General features: G+C 44.8%; 1 protein-coding gene across 1 annotated transcript in view; it reads left to right on the forward strand.

Moving 5' to 3' along the window:
- Positions 1 to 1,486: 1,486 nt before the first annotated feature.
- Positions 1,487 to 17,029, forward strand: part of LOC138625762 (calponin homology domain-containing protein DDB_G0272472-like) — a 21,454-nt gene continuing 5,911 nt past the window's right edge. The window contains exons 1-19 of the mRNA XM_069706897.1: positions 1,487 to 2,015; positions 2,090 to 2,155; positions 4,218 to 4,433; positions 4,887 to 4,931; positions 6,008 to 6,076; positions 9,057 to 9,101; positions 9,193 to 9,231; positions 10,123 to 10,170; positions 10,270 to 10,314; positions 10,961 to 12,283; positions 13,706 to 13,759; positions 14,041 to 14,154; positions 14,519 to 14,554; positions 15,364 to 15,408; positions 15,508 to 15,537; positions 15,637 to 15,669; positions 15,805 to 15,837; positions 16,552 to 16,596; positions 16,688 to 16,773. Of these exons, the coding sequence (XP_069562998.1) occupies positions 1,844 to 2,015; positions 2,090 to 2,155; positions 4,218 to 4,433; positions 4,887 to 4,931; positions 6,008 to 6,076; positions 9,057 to 9,101; positions 9,193 to 9,231; positions 10,123 to 10,170; positions 10,270 to 10,314; positions 10,961 to 12,283; positions 13,706 to 13,759; positions 14,041 to 14,154; positions 14,519 to 14,554; positions 15,364 to 15,408; positions 15,508 to 15,537; positions 15,637 to 15,669; positions 15,805 to 15,837; positions 16,552 to 16,596; positions 16,688 to 16,773 (2,544 nt within the window). The 5' untranslated portion in view covers positions 1,487 to 1,843. The remainder of the gene's footprint in view (positions 2,016 to 2,089; positions 2,156 to 4,217; positions 4,434 to 4,886; positions 4,932 to 6,007; positions 6,077 to 9,056; positions 9,102 to 9,192; positions 9,232 to 10,122; positions 10,171 to 10,269; positions 10,315 to 10,960; positions 12,284 to 13,705; positions 13,760 to 14,040; positions 14,155 to 14,518; positions 14,555 to 15,363; positions 15,409 to 15,507; positions 15,538 to 15,636; positions 15,670 to 15,804; positions 15,838 to 16,551; positions 16,597 to 16,687; positions 16,774 to 17,029) is intronic.

Consider the following 17,029-nt stretch of genomic DNA (forward strand, 5'->3'; position numbering starts at 1 on the left):
ATTTACACATTTATACGCCTTCAGGTTGTTTCTGTAATCTTAATACTTGTTTCAACCATGATCAAAAATTAATAGAACCAGGAATAAAATCAAATATTTGTTTAAAGTATGTCTGTGGAGGACTTTAGTGACGTAAGTGTGCTTTCACATGTTTGTTTTCCTCTAATGAAATATGTTTCATAATATACAGAAAAAAAATGCATAAAAGCATTTAAAAATGTAATAGTTTATGTTTGAAATAAGTAGGAAAAACCCGTTTCTGACTGTTTGTTCGGGGATTATTACTGCAGGATTTATAGTTTACACTTAATCTGCTTTATTAACGAATAAAGAAACTTTCTCAGCCTCCTAATCATGAACAGAGCCGGCGGTCAGCCACAAATACCTGAACAGTACTTTGCTTTCACGTTGTGTCTGTAGAGGAGGAAGCTGGCATGCCTTCAGTGTGCAAACAACAACAACAACAACAACATGTTATAAATGTTTTCAAATATGTATTTTTATATATAAATAAAATATACTCAAATGAAGGAAATATTCCTGAATAGTGACTTTAAAGTAAATCCACAGGTTAAAACTCTTTACTCCACCCGTCAAGTCTCAGATCTTCATCCACCTGCAAAGGTCAATTTTCAATTCGATACATTTGGGGACCAAATTATGGGATGGCCTGTCCCATCTGACAAAAAGCTGCTCCTCCTATTTAATGCTTGAAAAGGTCATTAAAAGAATAATAATTTTTGGTGTGAATGACCTATGGTCCGTTATTCTTGTTCAGAGAAGCTGCAGCACGTTGAACACGTGTACGACTCTTTTAAACGGATTCTGAAAATCTTTAATATTTTAGGATTCACGTCTTTTGTTCATCTTTTGCTGGCAAATATTGTTTTGCAATGTTTTAATTTTATGCATTTAAAAGAGTTATGAGCTGGACACTGATGAATATTTTACAGACCAGTCTGCAGATTATTTTCTCCATTAATTGTCTCCTGTGTGAAACGTTGCTGACGTCTTTTTTTTTTATTTTTTGAAGGATATTACTTGTTTTTGTTTTTTTGAGTGACCATATTTGGACGAGCTGGGGGAGGAGCCAGAGGTGAATCCAACTCCAACCCCAGGCCTGTCAATCAAATCGGGGTCAAATCCAATCAATTCTTTTCTTAGTTACCCAACTATTTCTGTCACTTTGCACCGTGACCGCCTCCCTACTTCAAGAATGGTCGTTCAGAAACACTTTTGATTGGCTGAACAACACGACCCGGCCGGTTCTCCGGTCCTGGCCCGGCCCGGCCCGGCCCGTACTGTCCCTTTTAATTCAGGTGACATACCCACAGCCTGTAGCTATGTGAGTGTGTCAAGGTTATCCGGTGGGTTATTCTGTCCTCTCTGGCATCTGACACACACACACACATGGAGCGTCTCTGGGTTTGTCAGCTCTAATAATAGTGTGGATCAGGTTCTCAATGCACCCCTCACAATCACTGCACTGCTGGGAGGAGGAGGAGGAGGAGGAGAAAGAGGAGGAGCTCCTTCTTTCTCCTGCTGGCCTCAGTCACGTCCAGCTGCTTTCCTGCTGTAGTTCAATAATTTGGTGTCTTTGGGATTGTTTTTAATCGCTTTTATTTATTACTTTTTGAGCTTTAATTAGTTCTGCTGACTTTGATTTATAATTTTCTCCTTTTACATTTTTTCCGTAGCTTCTGTTTGGTTCTTAAGGGCGGGTTGTTTCTGAAGTATTAGTTGTGTATCATCGATGGTGGTTTAGTGTGCATCACCGGCCCAGTTAGGCCCAGTTAGGCCCAGTTCTCCACCTCCAGCCCTGTTCTGAGACCCGAGCCGGTCCATGCAGCGCTACCGCCACTATGGCACCTCCCACTCCTCCCCGTCCGCCGCCACTCCCATAGAGGAGATCCACGCGGAGCCGGAGCTGGAGGAGGAGGAGGAGGAGGTGTACACTGAAGAGGAGGAGGCGCCGCTGATAGAGGAGGAGGTGCTGTCCGTGTTCGAGGAGAAAGGTAGGGCTGATGGACCGGTTCGGTTCAGTTCGGTTTAAGTTTGGCTCTCATCTGGCTCGGTTTGGATCATTTAGGAGATGTCAGTGAGGAGGAAGTCCCACAGACGCAGGAGGAGGTGCAACCCGTTGTCACGGAGAGAGGTAGGACGGGGCCCAGAGCTTGGTTTGGCATGGATTGACCTGGTTTGGCTCGGTTCTGGGGTTTGTTTTGGCTCGTGTGTAGCTTGATTAGGCCCAGGTTGACCTTGCACGGTGTGTAACATCCTTTTCATATAAACCTAGTGTTTCCTGTTTCTGGTTTTCACACTAAAAGCCTTCTAACAAAGAGCGTTGCGCAAGCCTTTTATTCTGAAGGGGCCTCAGGAAGGCCTCGGGTTTGTTTATGTCACTTGTTGGGACCTGAATGTGGCTCGGCACGGTTCGGTCCGGTCCGGTATGGTCTGGTCCATGGCATTAGCCAATCACAGCTAACCTCACATTATAGAGTTATCTCCTCAGTCTTCTTCCACACTGGAGCTGCAGTCTGCTGCAAGAACCAACAGGACCAATGCTGCGTTGACCTGCTGCCTTCTTTTCAAAGTAAAAGCCCTCATTCCAAATTAAAAGCCCTCATTCCAAATTAAAAGCCCTCATTCCAAATTAAAAGCCCTCATTCCAAAGTAAAAGCCCTCTTCCATTTCCAAATTTAAACCGATTACCATTTTGCTCAGACGGAGGCTGTTATCTAAATTACAAAGAGAAGAGAAACTCTACGTGACTAAAATTACAACATATCAGCTCAACGTCCAACCAAACATGAACTTCCACGACCTCTGACCTTTCTGTACAATGTCAGCAAACAATGTCTCAACTCGTGAACTCGAGGCTTCACCGACTGAATTTATTCATGATTTAATATTTAATACTGAAAGGAGTCGTAGTTGATGTTAGTTTAGTTTAGACCTGGTGGATTTTTTTTGTATTTTCTTTTGTTCTGTTGATGTAAATTTGATGTGCTGCAACCACACACACACACACACACACACACACACACACACACACACACACTCACACTCTCACACTTCGCTCACAGCTCGGCCTGTTCGTGGACGTTGTCTTCAGGCCGTTAATTAGACGATACAAAAGCAGACAGCTGTGTGTGTGTGTGTGTGTGTGTGTGTGTGTGTGTGTGTGTGTGTGTGTGTGTGTGTGTGTGTGTGTGTGTGTCTCGCTCTATTCCTGGGTCAGCCTGCCCTTTTCCAGCTGCAGCCATATTGTCCCTGCGTCCTTCTGCAGGATTATTTTAGTTTTTATCAAAGTTCCCACGTATTGTTTTTATTATTGTAATTATTCCAGTCGTGTTCCTTCAGCCTCCGTCGACCACATCTCACTCCTTTCTTCATGTTTCCTGTCTTTCTCTGTCTTCCCTGAGAACTTAAAATAGTTTGTTGCTTGGTGGATGAAGTTTAAAATGTACAGTAAAGGGCCTGAAATTAAAAATTACTAAATTGCATGTTTATTCCTGAAGTTTGCATTTATTTTGATATCCGGTGCAAATATCTCTATTTAAATTAGATATCTGCTCGTGTGTTTTTAAAGTGATTCCAGCCATTAAAAACAGAAGTTGTCAGAAGTCTTTAAAATCATTATTCAATAACTCAGAAACGTTTCACATCAGAGACGATTTTTTTATTTTTTATTCTGCAGCTTTTAAACAGTTTAAAAGTTGTAGTTTTTGTCTCGTACGTGTTTCCTTCTGACGTCTCAGGTTTCTCCTTTCGTTTAGTTCCTGTGTTCATCAGGTAGCTGTCTGTGTCTCCGACACGCGTCCTGTCTGCAGGTCAACAGCACCTCGGTCTCTGGTGGTCCTCTTTAACCACCAAACTCACAACGTGAACACAAACCTTGTGAGTTCTTCAGAAAGAGAAGAAACACGTCGGTCCTCTGCTTATTCTCACCAAACACCAATTACACGTTGGTTTTGTTCCAAAAACCATCCTGAGAATATTGTGTCCTCGTTGGGTGAGGACACAAGTTTAAAAAAAAAATAAAAAAATTCCCCCCTGAAAAAATATTTAGTTTAAACACTTAATGTTGCGTCACCTCGGAGACGAAGAACAGAACCGGTTGTTGAACCGCTTTCAGACCCAGTTATAAAAAGAAGGGACGATGTAACCGTGGTGATGTGACGGAGTTATTAACGTCCACATGTTCCTGTCCTCAGAGGCGAAGACGGCCTCGCCAGAAAGTAAGAACGGAAAGAGGACGGCAACAGGAGGAGGAGACGCAGGAGGAGGAGATGCAGGAGGAGGAGACGCAGGAGGAGGAGGAGGAGCTAAGTACTCCATGTTCACCTGGTTCGTGGTCCTGGCTCTGCTGGGAGTCTGGAGCTCCGTGGCCGTCGTCTACTTCGACGTCGTGGACTACGACAGCGTCATCGGTGAGTGAGGAGACGGGTATACGTTTTATTGTAAAAGGGCCTCACACATCGGTGAAAGTAGAATCATGTTAGAACGACGACCTGAACATAAAAAACTGCTGATTTTAATGTTTATTTTAATGGTTTTTAGTTTTCTAAAAAACAACAACTCGGCAAGTTGATTTTGGTTTGCACACACACAAACGTGTTTAACTATCCACATGGGGACTTGCCTTGACATAATGTATTCTCGATCGTTTAATCTTCAACTAAAATCTCTACCTGATACACGAGAACGCTCCTTCACAATAAAAGCCTTTCAGACGCCCCCTCTCGCTTTGCAGCAGCTGGAAGTCTTTTGCTGTGAAGCTGCTCTGTACTAACCCTGCAGTGCTTTAACTTGTGACGGTCTTCATCCCCCCTCCTCCTCCTCCTCCTCTTCCTCTTCTCTCTCCGTGTCGTCTCCACATGCAGCCAGAGCGAAGGAGTTTCATATGAACTTTTCTCACGTTCTACAAGGTACGGACCTCGAGATTTAAATAAACCTCCACCCATCACGTCACGCTGTGTTTCCATCAGCCACTAAAACCACCTCAAACAGTAGATGAAAGGTGAGGTAGAGGTCGTGACCCCTGACCTCGAAACTACAAACAAACTGAAAACAGTCTGAGATGAGTTTCACATCAGAGTTTCACGTAGAAGAAGGTTTTTATTTCTGCTGCAGAAACCAGAACAAAAGTCCAAACATATTTCCCTGCAGGGGATCGTAAATCCTTCAGCGTTAAATGATCAAAACAAATCTTATTATCTTTGACTATTAGATTATAAAGTGTAACTGTGACTCTGCTGTGAGACGCGGAGTCGAGAAGAATTCAACCGGCGGCCGGAGACAATTCAGGAAGTTCAATTTTGCCACTGAACTGCTTCTGCTGCTGTCAGACAGACATCATCATCATCACCACCACCACATCCTTCCTCTTCTGACTGTTACTATTTTTCCCTGAACCCCGTCCTCCGTCGTGCTCTTCGACTCGCTGCTCTCAGCCTTATTTATTTGTCGTTTCTGAGTACGCACACGTTTTATTATAGGACAAAAAAAAGACAAATATCAACATATTTTATAATGTGTTATTATATTCGGCATGTTGCAGAATAAACAAGTCGTACTTCCGACTGATCCAAAAAATGGACGAGAAGCCCTTAATTCTGCTGAATTTGAAGTCTTTTTTAAAATTTAAATGGTGATTTCTATCAAAATTCATACAGTTGTCGTGAACGAGGGAAATTAGCTACAGAGATGAAAACTTTATTTTTTTTGCAGCAGGCTGCAAATATACTAAATTTGAACACGGAGGTTGTGGAGACCGACTCGCTTTTGGCGCCTCCGGTGGCCACTCAAGGAACTGCAATTTTTGGCAACTTTCATTTTTCAGCCCCGAAAGTTGCCGCTTGGTTTTTATGCGCATTTTCAAATTTGCAGATAAAAAGAAGTGAATTGAAACGCTGATAAAAGTCTGAACTAAAGAGGTGGACTAACGAACCGACGGATGCTGCGTGTGTTCCTCAGCCTTCCTCTCCTCCTCTTGCTCCTGCAGGTAAACTGACGGCCTACGACACCGACGGCGACGGAGACTTTGACGTGGAGGACGCTAAAGTTCTGCTCGGCAAGTCCACTTTTCATTTTCCGCGGTTTGCCGTCCGTGTGGTTTACAGTTGAGTGTCAGCGTCCTCAGATTTAAACACTAACCGGTCGGACCCGTTTTATTCGCGGTTGTGATCGAACACTTGAAAATTAACCTGCAAAGATGCAACTAACGTTCCTCATAGTGCAACTTCACACGCGTTCGATTTGTCCCGACTTTTCACGTAATTGTGGAGCAACATTTGTTGATTTTTGTGACTTTCTTATTGAATGTTCAGAGCAGCATCTCTCTAGTTTGTGAAAAAGGTTTTAAAGCCTCCATCTCTGATCTCTGGGCGGTGATTTCTCTCAGTTATTGTGTTACGTAGCTAACGGCTATCGAGCCGACGGCAACGTCACCGCAGAGAAACTCTTTTTTTTTCTCGCTGCTTTCTTTAAGTTTCTGTTTCACTGCTCACCTTTTAACAAAATCAAGTCTTTTGCTTTTTTTTTTGTCAACTTCTTAAAATCATAACGTCGGATTCATTCATCAGTGACCTATAACTATAAACTAGGAATAATAAAAACTACTTTTCTGAACTTATGTTGTTGCAGTGCTTCACACAAGAAAGAATCACTGAAACTCCCTGTTAAAAAAAAAACAAATAATATCTGACAGTAGATCATTTAATGTAAACGCTAGCAGATAATATCAGAACGGAGGATCAGATTCAGTAAAGAGCCGGTTGCTGTTGTTCTCCGAGTGTCGTCTCCTGATCAACATCATCACTGAGTTCAACACGTTAACGTGGCCGCTAGTACGTGAACGTCAGCAATGTCACCATGGAAACCTGAAACTGGAGCAGAGAAACATCTGATTTACTAATCAGGGGGCGGGGCCAACAATCATACAACGGACAGGAAGTGAAACAAGACAGAAAAGAAAAGAAGTCGGAACCAGAACAGAAGCTCAGAAGGTCCCGGTGGAACTCGGTGTTGACAGTCTGACTCTGGGGAACGAATTCACGGTGACACCAAGAAAACCCAGCTGGTGTCTCCTGACCTGACGACTTCTTCGGTCTCGGATGGTGAAGCTCCGCCCCTCTTGAAACGTGATGTCATCAGAACACCTCGCCCGGCTCATCGCTTCATCGCCGTAGACTTTCTGAAGACTTTCAAGAGTCTCTGTTGAAGATTTACAGAGTTTGGAAATCATCGCATGGGCTCAGGAACACTTGACTGTAAAGCAGGTGTGTTTTTTTTCTCTTCCCTAAAAGATTTGACCCAAAATCTGATGTTTCTCTGCTCCAGTTTCAGGATCAGACTCTGAATTTATTGATCCTCATACTTACGAGTGACGTCATCAGGGGGACAACAGCAGACGGTGACGTAGAGCTCACGTTAGCAGACAGGAAGTAAAGGCTTATTTAATGTCTCTGGGTCATCTTTAACTCACTATCTTTTTCTTGTCGTCATCATTTGTTTTTTTTCCCCCATTTTGTTGCGGTTGTCCTCCATCACCTCCTGCTCTACGTCTCTCCATCCTGCCCTCCATCTCTCACTCATACTCTCCTCCTCCTCGTTGCTTTTATAATTTTCTCCTCCCCTTCGTGCTTCCTTCCTTCCTTCCTTCCTTCCTTCCTTCCTCCATCCCGTTTGTTTTTCTCCTTCCTCTTTCTCTCTTTCGTCAGGCTTGACCAAAGATGGCGGCGGTAGTGCGAATGCCGAGTCGCTTGAGGAGGTTCTTAATATTTTAGCTGAGGAGGGCTCTGATTGGATCTATGGCTTCTTCACCTTCCTTTATGACGTAGTGTCCTCGCCTGTAGAGCGGGGCGGGGAGGAGGGGAAGGAGGAGGAGGAGGCGGCGGCTGGGATGCAGGAGGAGGGTGAGACTACCTCGGAGGAGGAGGAGGAGGACGGGGAGCACGGGGAGGTTAAAGGGGTCATACTGGACCTCCAGAACCAGTAGGAGGACAGGAAGCAGAGACGTAGCCAGGCTGCCTGGACCGGACCGGGACGTCCTGTAGACCGGTCCGGCTGGAGGACGGTGTGTGTGTGTGTGTGTGTGTGTTGTGAAGACGAGCACGGGCCGTCTTCAGTGTTAAACTATCGTGATGTGTTGGTGCAGGTGTGAACAGACAGATTAGTTTGTGTTGCGGTTAAATGGGACATATTAGTGTGATTTGGGGGATTTAAACTCTTTAAATCGTGGAAGTGGCAGTATTCTTACAAACAAATAAAAATTCGATCTCTTTGCATCTAAGATTTATTATTGAAATGCTTTCCCGTCCCTGTCCTCCTGGGGTCCTGCACAGGTTCGGTATATTTTGTCCTGCCAGCTTAAAATTAACTGAAACACTCGGTGGAAAATTAACCGTCAGCAGCCGAAGAAATGGCGTCAGATTGGATCTTTCTGTTTGTGCTTCATTTAAAGATGCTGTTTGACTCGAACACTTTGCTCATCGCCTAAATTATGTGGATTTTTTTCATGTTTCCTGCCTTCAGCTGTGTCTTCCGGTCTTAATCTGATACCAGCCTGGACTGCACTGTTCTTAATATTTATTTCCTCCTGTGTGTTCTGTAACATTAATATAAGTCATGTATAACAACCTGTAAACTAACTGTCACTTCGTAGATCTCAGTTTTTTAAACCGTCAGTTTGATCCGTCGTCTTTGATCTTTTATTGTATTTTGATCATCTTCACTTATCAGCCTTCTGTTTGTGTTTTAAGCAACAGCACATGAATGCTTTAATCGTACATCTTGACACGTAATGTGCAGATAACACGCTGTATGTGCAGTTTTTTGGGGGTTTTTTTGCACTTTATGCAACTTTAAGGTCAACAGTTGGTTGAAAAGACAAAAATAAACACCGTTGTGTTGATTGTTTTTTGTTGTTGTTGGTTGTTTATTGATCATAATTTAGGCTACACGAGTCATGAGTCATACATGGAAATCCTAAAATCAAATTAAACACGTGACTGACTTGACAGTTTTCGATAATTCCTTTCTTGTCTGTTCAGATGACAGGAAGTTAAAAGGTCTCGGGAGAGACCGGCTCAGAAAAGGTACTGTACAATGAGTGTGTGTGTGCCTCAAAACCCCGCCCCCGTCACCGCCGCTCACCTGACAGGTGTGTCTGCTTCTAAACACTCGTAGAGGACAAGAAGGAGGTGAAGAAGAGAGGTAGAAGTAAAGGTACCATCCCTGCATCTGTGTTCTGCACGACTGAATGAGCAAACGCTTCTTTTGCCTCCTTTACTGAAAGCACGTAAAAAGAGAAAATATCAGAGTAAAAAAAAAAAGAAAGTCGTCAATATCTCTGCGTTCAACGTTACTTTTCGTCTCGAACCGTTCTGAACTTCCTGTGATCCAAACACTTCCTGTCAGAAGTCTGTTTACGTCGAGCAGAAACTCCAGCTGCAGCGTTTAATGCCGGGATCAGACGACTCCTTACATCTGTCGTACCGTTTATGCGGCGTGGGGGCGTGGCCTATGTTTTTGTGCGTAACTTTCACAAGGATCAGACTCCACGATATGTTCGTCTTTCACGATGGTAACGATGTCAGATTAAATCGAAGTACAGTTAAATTCTTGCTACCTGTACGATCCGGACCGATCGGATCGTCCTCAACGTTGAGTTCTTGTGTCGTCGGGGAGGAGGGTCGAGAAGCTGTCAATCATAGCTACGGCGGTGTGTGTGATGCACTCTGCCGTCTTATTGGTCGACGTCGAGGAACACGTCGTAGGATGTGTTGAAGTCGGCGGTCTAAAACCAAAACAATCCAACATACAAGGCCCGTTGGTCGTTCTTAACTTCATATCCGACACTAGAGATGTGTTGGCGACATCGAGCTGAATTCTCGTCGTCTTATTCCGGCGTCAGCGGAACCAGCTGTTGCTCGGATCGCGTCTCGTTGGATGAGCATGTTGGTTCGACGATGAATTAACTGACTTAACATCAGGCCGGCTCGTCAAGTGTGTTGATCGGACCTTCGGTGTGTGTGTGTGTGTGTGTGTGTGTGTGTGTGTGTGTGTGTGTGTGTGTGTGTGTGTGTGTGTGTGTGTGTGTGTGTGTGTGTGTCCTAGAAGACGAGACGGTAGACGCCCCTGAACAAGATGTTAAACTTCCAGAAGGTATACGTGTGCCTGAAGTTTGTGTTGAAACCTCGTGACTTGGACATATTCTGGGTTTGATACCGGATCTCAGTTTGTGTGTTTTCCTCTCTGTGTCAGAAGAGACTACGAGAGAAGCCGCCGACAGCAACAACACAACCCGAGGTACTAAAACCTGCCGGCTGCATGATCCCGAACGCCCGGTGGTCGTTTAGATTCATGTACATAGATATAATTACTTTAACCTGCGTCTGACCCGGTTAGAAGTCGTCTCATCATCTTCGAGGCCGGTGGTTGCGGTGAAACTCCCTGAATCTCTAACTCCTCCTCGGTCTACGGTGTGTCTCTAACTCCTCCTCGGTCTGGTGTGTCTCTAACTCCTCCTCGGTCTGGTGTGTCTCTAACTCCTCCTCGGTCTGGTGTGTCTCTAACTCCTCCTCGGTCTGGTGTGTCTCTAACTCCTCCTCGGTCTGGTGTGTCTCTAACTCCTCCTCGGTCTGGTGTGTCTCTAACTCCTCCTCGGTCTACGGTGTGTCTCTAACTCCTCCTCGGTCTGGTGTGTCTCTAACTCCTCCTCGGTCTACGGTGTGTCTCTAACTCCTCCTCGGTCTGGTGTGTCTCTAACTCCTCCTCGGTCTGGTGTGTCTCTAACTCCTCCTCGGTCTGGTGTGTCTCTAACTCCTCCTCGGTCTGGTGTGTCTCTAACTCCTCCTCGGTCTGGTGTGTCTCTAACTCCTCCTCGGTCTGGTGTGTCTCTAACTCCTCCTCGTGTTGGCGCTGAGTTTTTTGATGGATAAACGTTTAACCTCAGACCGCCCCGTCCGCGGCGCCACGCTGCGCTCCGCCCTGAGGGAGGAGCTCAGGATGATCCACCAGAAGATGGAGGTCAAGAGGATCGCTCGCGTGGCACTGGCCGAGATCAGGGTCTTCCTCGCGGAGCAAGAGGAGGAGAGGGAGGCGGCCTGGGCGCTGAAGGTGAAGACGCTAGAGGTCGCCCAAGAGCAGCTGAGAGAGGAGAGGGAGAGGGAGGAGGAGAGGGTGGAGAAGGAGAGGATGGAGAAGGAGAAGGAGAGGGTGGAGAAGGAGAGGATGGAGAAGGAGAGGATGGAGAGGGTGGAGAAGGAGAGGATGGAGAAGGAGAGGATGGAGAAGGAGAGGATGGAGAAGGAGAGGATGGAGAAGGAGAGGGTGGAGAAGGAGAGGATGGAGATGGAGAGGGCGGAGAAGGAAGCGAAGGAAAAAGCGGAGGTAGAGAGGTTGGCTCAGGAGAGGGCAGAAAAGGAGAGACAAGAGACGGAGCGACTGGCCAAAGAAAAGGCAGCCAGAGACGAGAGGGAACGACTGGAAGGACAGAGGTTAGCCAAGGAAAAGATGGAGAGAGAACAACAGGAGAAAGAAAGACTGGAGAGAGAGTGGGCTGAAAAGGAAAGAATAGAGAAGGAACGCATCGCTAAGGAAAAGGAGAGACTTGCAAAGGAAAGGATCACCAAAGAGAAAGAAAGACTAGAGAGGGAACGACTCGCTAAGGAAAGAGAGAGAATCGCCAGGGAGAAGGAGCGACAAGAAAAGGAACGACTCGCTAGAGAAAGAGCAGAGAAAGAAAGACTAGAGAGGGAACGACTCGCTAAGGAAAGAGAAAGACTTGCAAGAGAGAGGGCGGAAAAGGAAAAGCAAGAAAAGGAACGACTCGCCAAAGAAAGACTTGCAAGAGAGAGGATCGCTAAAGAGAAAGCTGAGAAGGAACGACTAGAGAGGGAACGACTCGCTAAGGAAAGAGAAAGACTTGCCAAGGAGAAGATGGAGAAAGAAAGACTTGAGAGAGAAAGGATCTCCAAGGAAAAGGCGAGACTCGCCCAAGAAAAGGAGCGACTAGAGAAAGAGAGAGCAGCTCGAGAGCGAGCAGAGAAAGAAACGTCAGCGAGGAAAGAGAAGGAGCGAGCGGCCAGAGAGAAGGAGCTGGCGGAGAGGCAGCGGCTGGCCAGAGAGAAAGCTGTGAGGGAGAAGATGGCGGCGGAGAAGGAGAGAGGAGGAACCGCCGGCAAGGCCGAGGTGAGGAAACCCAACGCCACGCTGACCAAACCTCCGGCGGTGGGAGAGAAAACCCAGAGAACCTTCAGGAGAGAGAAGAAGAAATGAGGACGACCTCACTGACGGTGCTCGGACTCTTCGCTGGCTGGCCGTTACGTCCCGTTATTTTTAATGGTAATTAACGGCTGAAAAGCGCGTTGAGGCCGGTTCACTCGCTGTAATCACATGAAAACCTTTAAGTATTTGGAAACCATGGAAACGGCGCTCTCCGGCTGTAGTTTAATGTTTTTGGTAGTTTGAGCCTCTTAAAATGTGGAAAGAAGTCTGACGTGCTGCTCAGACCGCAACAATACAAACATGGTTTTATTTTGGACAGATTTAACTTTTAAAGCCGCTGTTTGTCCGTCGGACGCTTCGGTTTGCATGTCCACCTGATTTAACCGCAGTAGTTTTTACTTTTCTTTTGTCAGCTTCTGTTTCACCTCTTTTGTACTTCAGATGTGATCATCTGTCTGTGATGAAGGACTCTACTGTCTTCTGTTTTTAATTGAATGATCCTCTTAACGAGTTGATTTACAGGCGGAGTTGAGGTTTAACTCCGTTACGTCTTCATGTCTTTAATGATTTCTTGTCAGATATTCCTCGTACACAGGAATTGTTTAATTTTAATAAAGTTATTTAGTCGAACGTGAGGACTGTAGTGACTCTTGTGAGGAACCGAGCCGGGCTGGACGATGCTGAGTTCAAGGACAACAGCTTTAAAAGTCGTGAGCACTCGGTTCCTTTCACCGACTCTGATACGGTGAAATCTTTGATGAATAAATGTCTAGATTTCAAATCAAGATGTTTCGTGTTTCTTTTCTTGGTGTGTCGAGAAGTCGTGCCGTTATCAAAATGAAGAAAATAAAGAAACGTCTCTTAATGAGTAATATCGGAGCAGATCACCTTTCCTCTTCTCGGTTCTATCGGCCTCCACCACAACTTCCTCCTCCGCTCGCTCTTTCGCTCGCCGCTCGGCTCGTTCTTCCCTCTGAGTGATGATCATCAGGCCGGAGCTCCTCACAGTAAAAGCTGCGTTCTGTAAGGCGCTGACACGCTCAACTGTAAACTCATTCATCAAGTTCTCCTGATGAAAAACCTGACTTTCATTTTACCTTCTGATCAACTGATGATACGGGCTGCAATTAGGTCCATCTGAATGTGATTTGTTTAGGGCGCCCTCTGCTGGACGCCTGGGTGAATCACTTCAAAACGGTCTGCCTCATATGGACTGTAATTTTAGATTTCTGAACGGGTAATTACAGTTAATTATGTACTATTAATGTTAATGACATAAGAAGTGACAGCGCTGATAGATAATATCTGGATGGATGTCTCATTTAATACAAAAAGGTCATTTTTCATGGTTTGGGATTGAGGTCCAAACCTGTCGCACCTGAACGATTCAGACCAAACTGAGAAGTCTGTGTTTGGGTTCAGGTTGACGTGAAGGGCTTTATATAAATGAAAACTTTGAAACCCCGAACAGGTCTGAAAGAAGCAACGAGACCAAATGTGGGAGATTCACCTGCTGACAAAACAGGTGAGGACACACACACACACACACACACACACACACACACACACACACACACACACACACACACACACACACACACACACACACACACACACGTAATCCGTGTCACACCAACAAAGGCCGAGCGTCCGCTTCACGTTACCGACAGCGTTGTCTTGTGTTTCCTGTCTGTACGCCACCATCTCTCTACAATAAAGGAGACAAATATATCTTAGTGTCTTTAGTTTAGTTTCAGTTATCAAGATCGTGTTGCTTCTTTTTTTTTTTTCCTTCAAAATCTCAAGTTTTAAAAAGCAAAGAGCCGAGTGAGGCCGTGGCGGAAACAACCGATCAACGAGCCGCAGAGCATCGGGACGTCGGGCCGACGGTCGCCACGGCGACCGAGGCGACAGAATCAGGTGTGTGATGTTCACGTCGATGTGCGTTCACGTAGAGTCGGAGATTCATCCGCCCTCCGTGATGAAGCGTTGTACTTCGGTTACACGACATCCAACACTGACTGACTTCCTGTTTAACGTCTTTAGCAAACGTTTAAACCTCGTTTTACATTTAGATCTAAAGCTTCTGGTTTACCTCCGATTATCTGGCTGTGCTGCGTTATAATTTAATCCATATGGCCGAAAGTATATGGACACTCGGCTCGGTCTGCTTGGATGAGGTCTGAATGTTCACGTCACCTGCTGCCCGACATGATAACGTCATGACGACATCATGATGTCGTCATGACGATAACGTTCTGGCTTGTGTCTGTGTCCGACCCAGCCTCTGGATCTCAGGATGTGGAGTCTGAAATCCAAGGTCGGTGCTGAAGAGCTGCTGCACGCTCGCCTGGTCCACGTCAGACGTGTTGACGTCGGCACGCATGTTCAACGTCTCGTCTGTCCTCACTAACGTCATGTGATTCTGCTCATTTCTGTGTTCACGTTTAAAAGCTTTGAATCAAAGTTTTACCTTTTTATATGTGACAGCATGTGGCAGCGGGACGGCGGGAAAGAACGAAACAACAGCGGATAAAAACGCACACTTCACTTCCCACGTTTGGTATTTGATTGTTAAATTCACCTGTCCCTCGTTGTCCTTCCCTCCCTGCTGTATTTAGTCATCCGTACGCTCTTCTTCTTCTTCCCTCTTTGTCAGTTTGATTTTAGTTTCCCGTCACTTCTTTTGAATCCCAGGAAAAACAAAACGAATTGATCTGATTGGAAACCTGACGATACTACGTCCCGCCCACCGATAGCTGTAATCTTACTGCACCACAGGCCTGTCAATCAAACAGACACGCCCCCAAAAACAGGTCTTCTTGAACCTTATTTTCTCATGAATGAGGGATTATTTTGAAGATTTCTACTAACAGTGAGCTCGTTGGATGTTTGTCTTGTCGCAGCTTCTCGTCTCCGTTTGTTTGTTTCAGTCGACAGTTTGACTTCCCTGCATCGTCCTCACCTGCATTATAAACAACACACCTGATTACATCACTGTGTGTGTGTGTGTGTGTGTGTGTGTGTGTGTGTGTGTGTGTGTGTGTGTGTGTGTGTGTGTGTGTGTGTGTGTGTGTGTGTGTGTGTGTGTGTGTGTGTGTGTTTTAACTTGTGTTGTTGTGTTTCCAGCTGCCGTCCCTCTTCCTCCTCCGGTGGAAGACGACTTTGTCGCCGGTCAGACTCCCGTTTCTTTTTTTTTTAATCTATTTCACTTTATTCATATTGATTCATGACAAACAGTCACTTATAATTTTATATTTGTGTTTGTCGTAGACGATCCCAGGGACAGCAGACGTCCTGACGGTCAGTAAACTCCGCCTCCGTGTGACCTCTGACCTTCACTGGATGTTCGCAGCTTTCTTAATAATCTCTGTTGTTTTTTTTTTGTTTTTTTTATTTCAGAGGAAGAAGTCGCTCCGATCGACACCAAAGGAGGTGAAACGTGTTATTTATTAGCTGCGGCGGCCGTGAGGTTGTCATGGAAACATTGCTGACCAGAAGCTCGCTGATTAAATATGTTTAGTCGGTATTAAAATAAACTTGTCATGTTTTCTGTGCTTCTTGTTGCAGCTTTGGTGGAGGAGCCGTCGGAGGAGAGTGAGGGTGAGCCACATTTAACTGCAATCCTTCAATCAGTCCATCAATCAATCCATCAATCCTTCAATCAATCACACTTTTGTAGCACTTTTCATACAAATACCATGTAACACAAAGTGCTTTACAATAATTAAAAAAAAAAACACTCAAATAAAATTTGCCAATTAATAAAACCAACAATAATGTAGATTCATTCAAATTAAGAGAACGTTATGTAAGAGAATTGTGTATGTTGTTATTTATATGAAGTTGTATCCTGCACACATTTTTTATAAAATGTTGTCAAAAAAATAAATAAAATCAGATCTGATAAATAAGACGGACAGAGACCATGAAATCAAATTAAAAGAGCAGTAAAAGCATTTTAAAGTCGACTAGCCGACGCGGAGACGTTAAAACTCGTCTGATGTTTCTTCTTCTGGTTAAAACACGTGCAGCTTTGAAGAGTTTTGAATTATAGCTGCAGTTAATAATAATCATAATCATAATAATAATAATATTTATTGTATGTAGTGTCTTTTCCATTTTTTACTTCATACGTGTTTAGTTTGTTTTATTTTATCAGGTGAATCTATCAAATCTTCTTATTTAAAACAAACAATGATCATTTTATCTGACATGCAGTGAAATCAAAGTGTCATAAAAACAGATAAAGTAGTTTCACTACTTCAGCCGTTCTCTGTCGGCGTCACTCACAGCGTGACTCTGTTTGTTCTACAGAGTCCAGACGACACCTGACGAGCTCCAGATTCACACAGGAAGCAGGTGCAGGATGAGTTTTTATAAAATATAAAGTTCTCTGAAAAACTCCCGAAGCTTCACCGACTGTTTTTTTTTTTTTTTAATCTTCCGTCAGAGTCAGTTGCAGCAGAGAAACCGTCCGAAGCTCCGGCTGCAGAACCAGAACCACAGAGTGAGACTCCCAAAGAGAGCCCGGAGGCTGAGGGTGAGCATCTACCGAGAGCACGTGAGGCGTTCAGGGGACATCTGTAAATTATAATGTCCACCTACAGAAAGTGATTCTGTGGATTATTTGATAAATTTTTTGCTGAAATAAAACCGTTTACGATCACAAAAATTCAAGATGAGACCGCGATGCTCCTCATGTCTGCAGGAATTACAACAGATTTGAATGGCTTTTACTTACTTTGTAATTTTATTGTGTTTATTAGTAACAAATGTGCAACTTGCAGATCAA

This window comes from Brachyistius frenatus, unplaced genomic scaffold, assembly GCF_029030835.1.
Source record: "Brachyistius frenatus isolate BFR_SWC_R1_liver_20210118 unplaced genomic scaffold, ASM2903083v1 Contig_65, whole genome shotgun sequence".
Lineage (NCBI taxonomy): Eukaryota > Metazoa > Chordata > Actinopteri > Embiotocidae > Brachyistius > Brachyistius frenatus.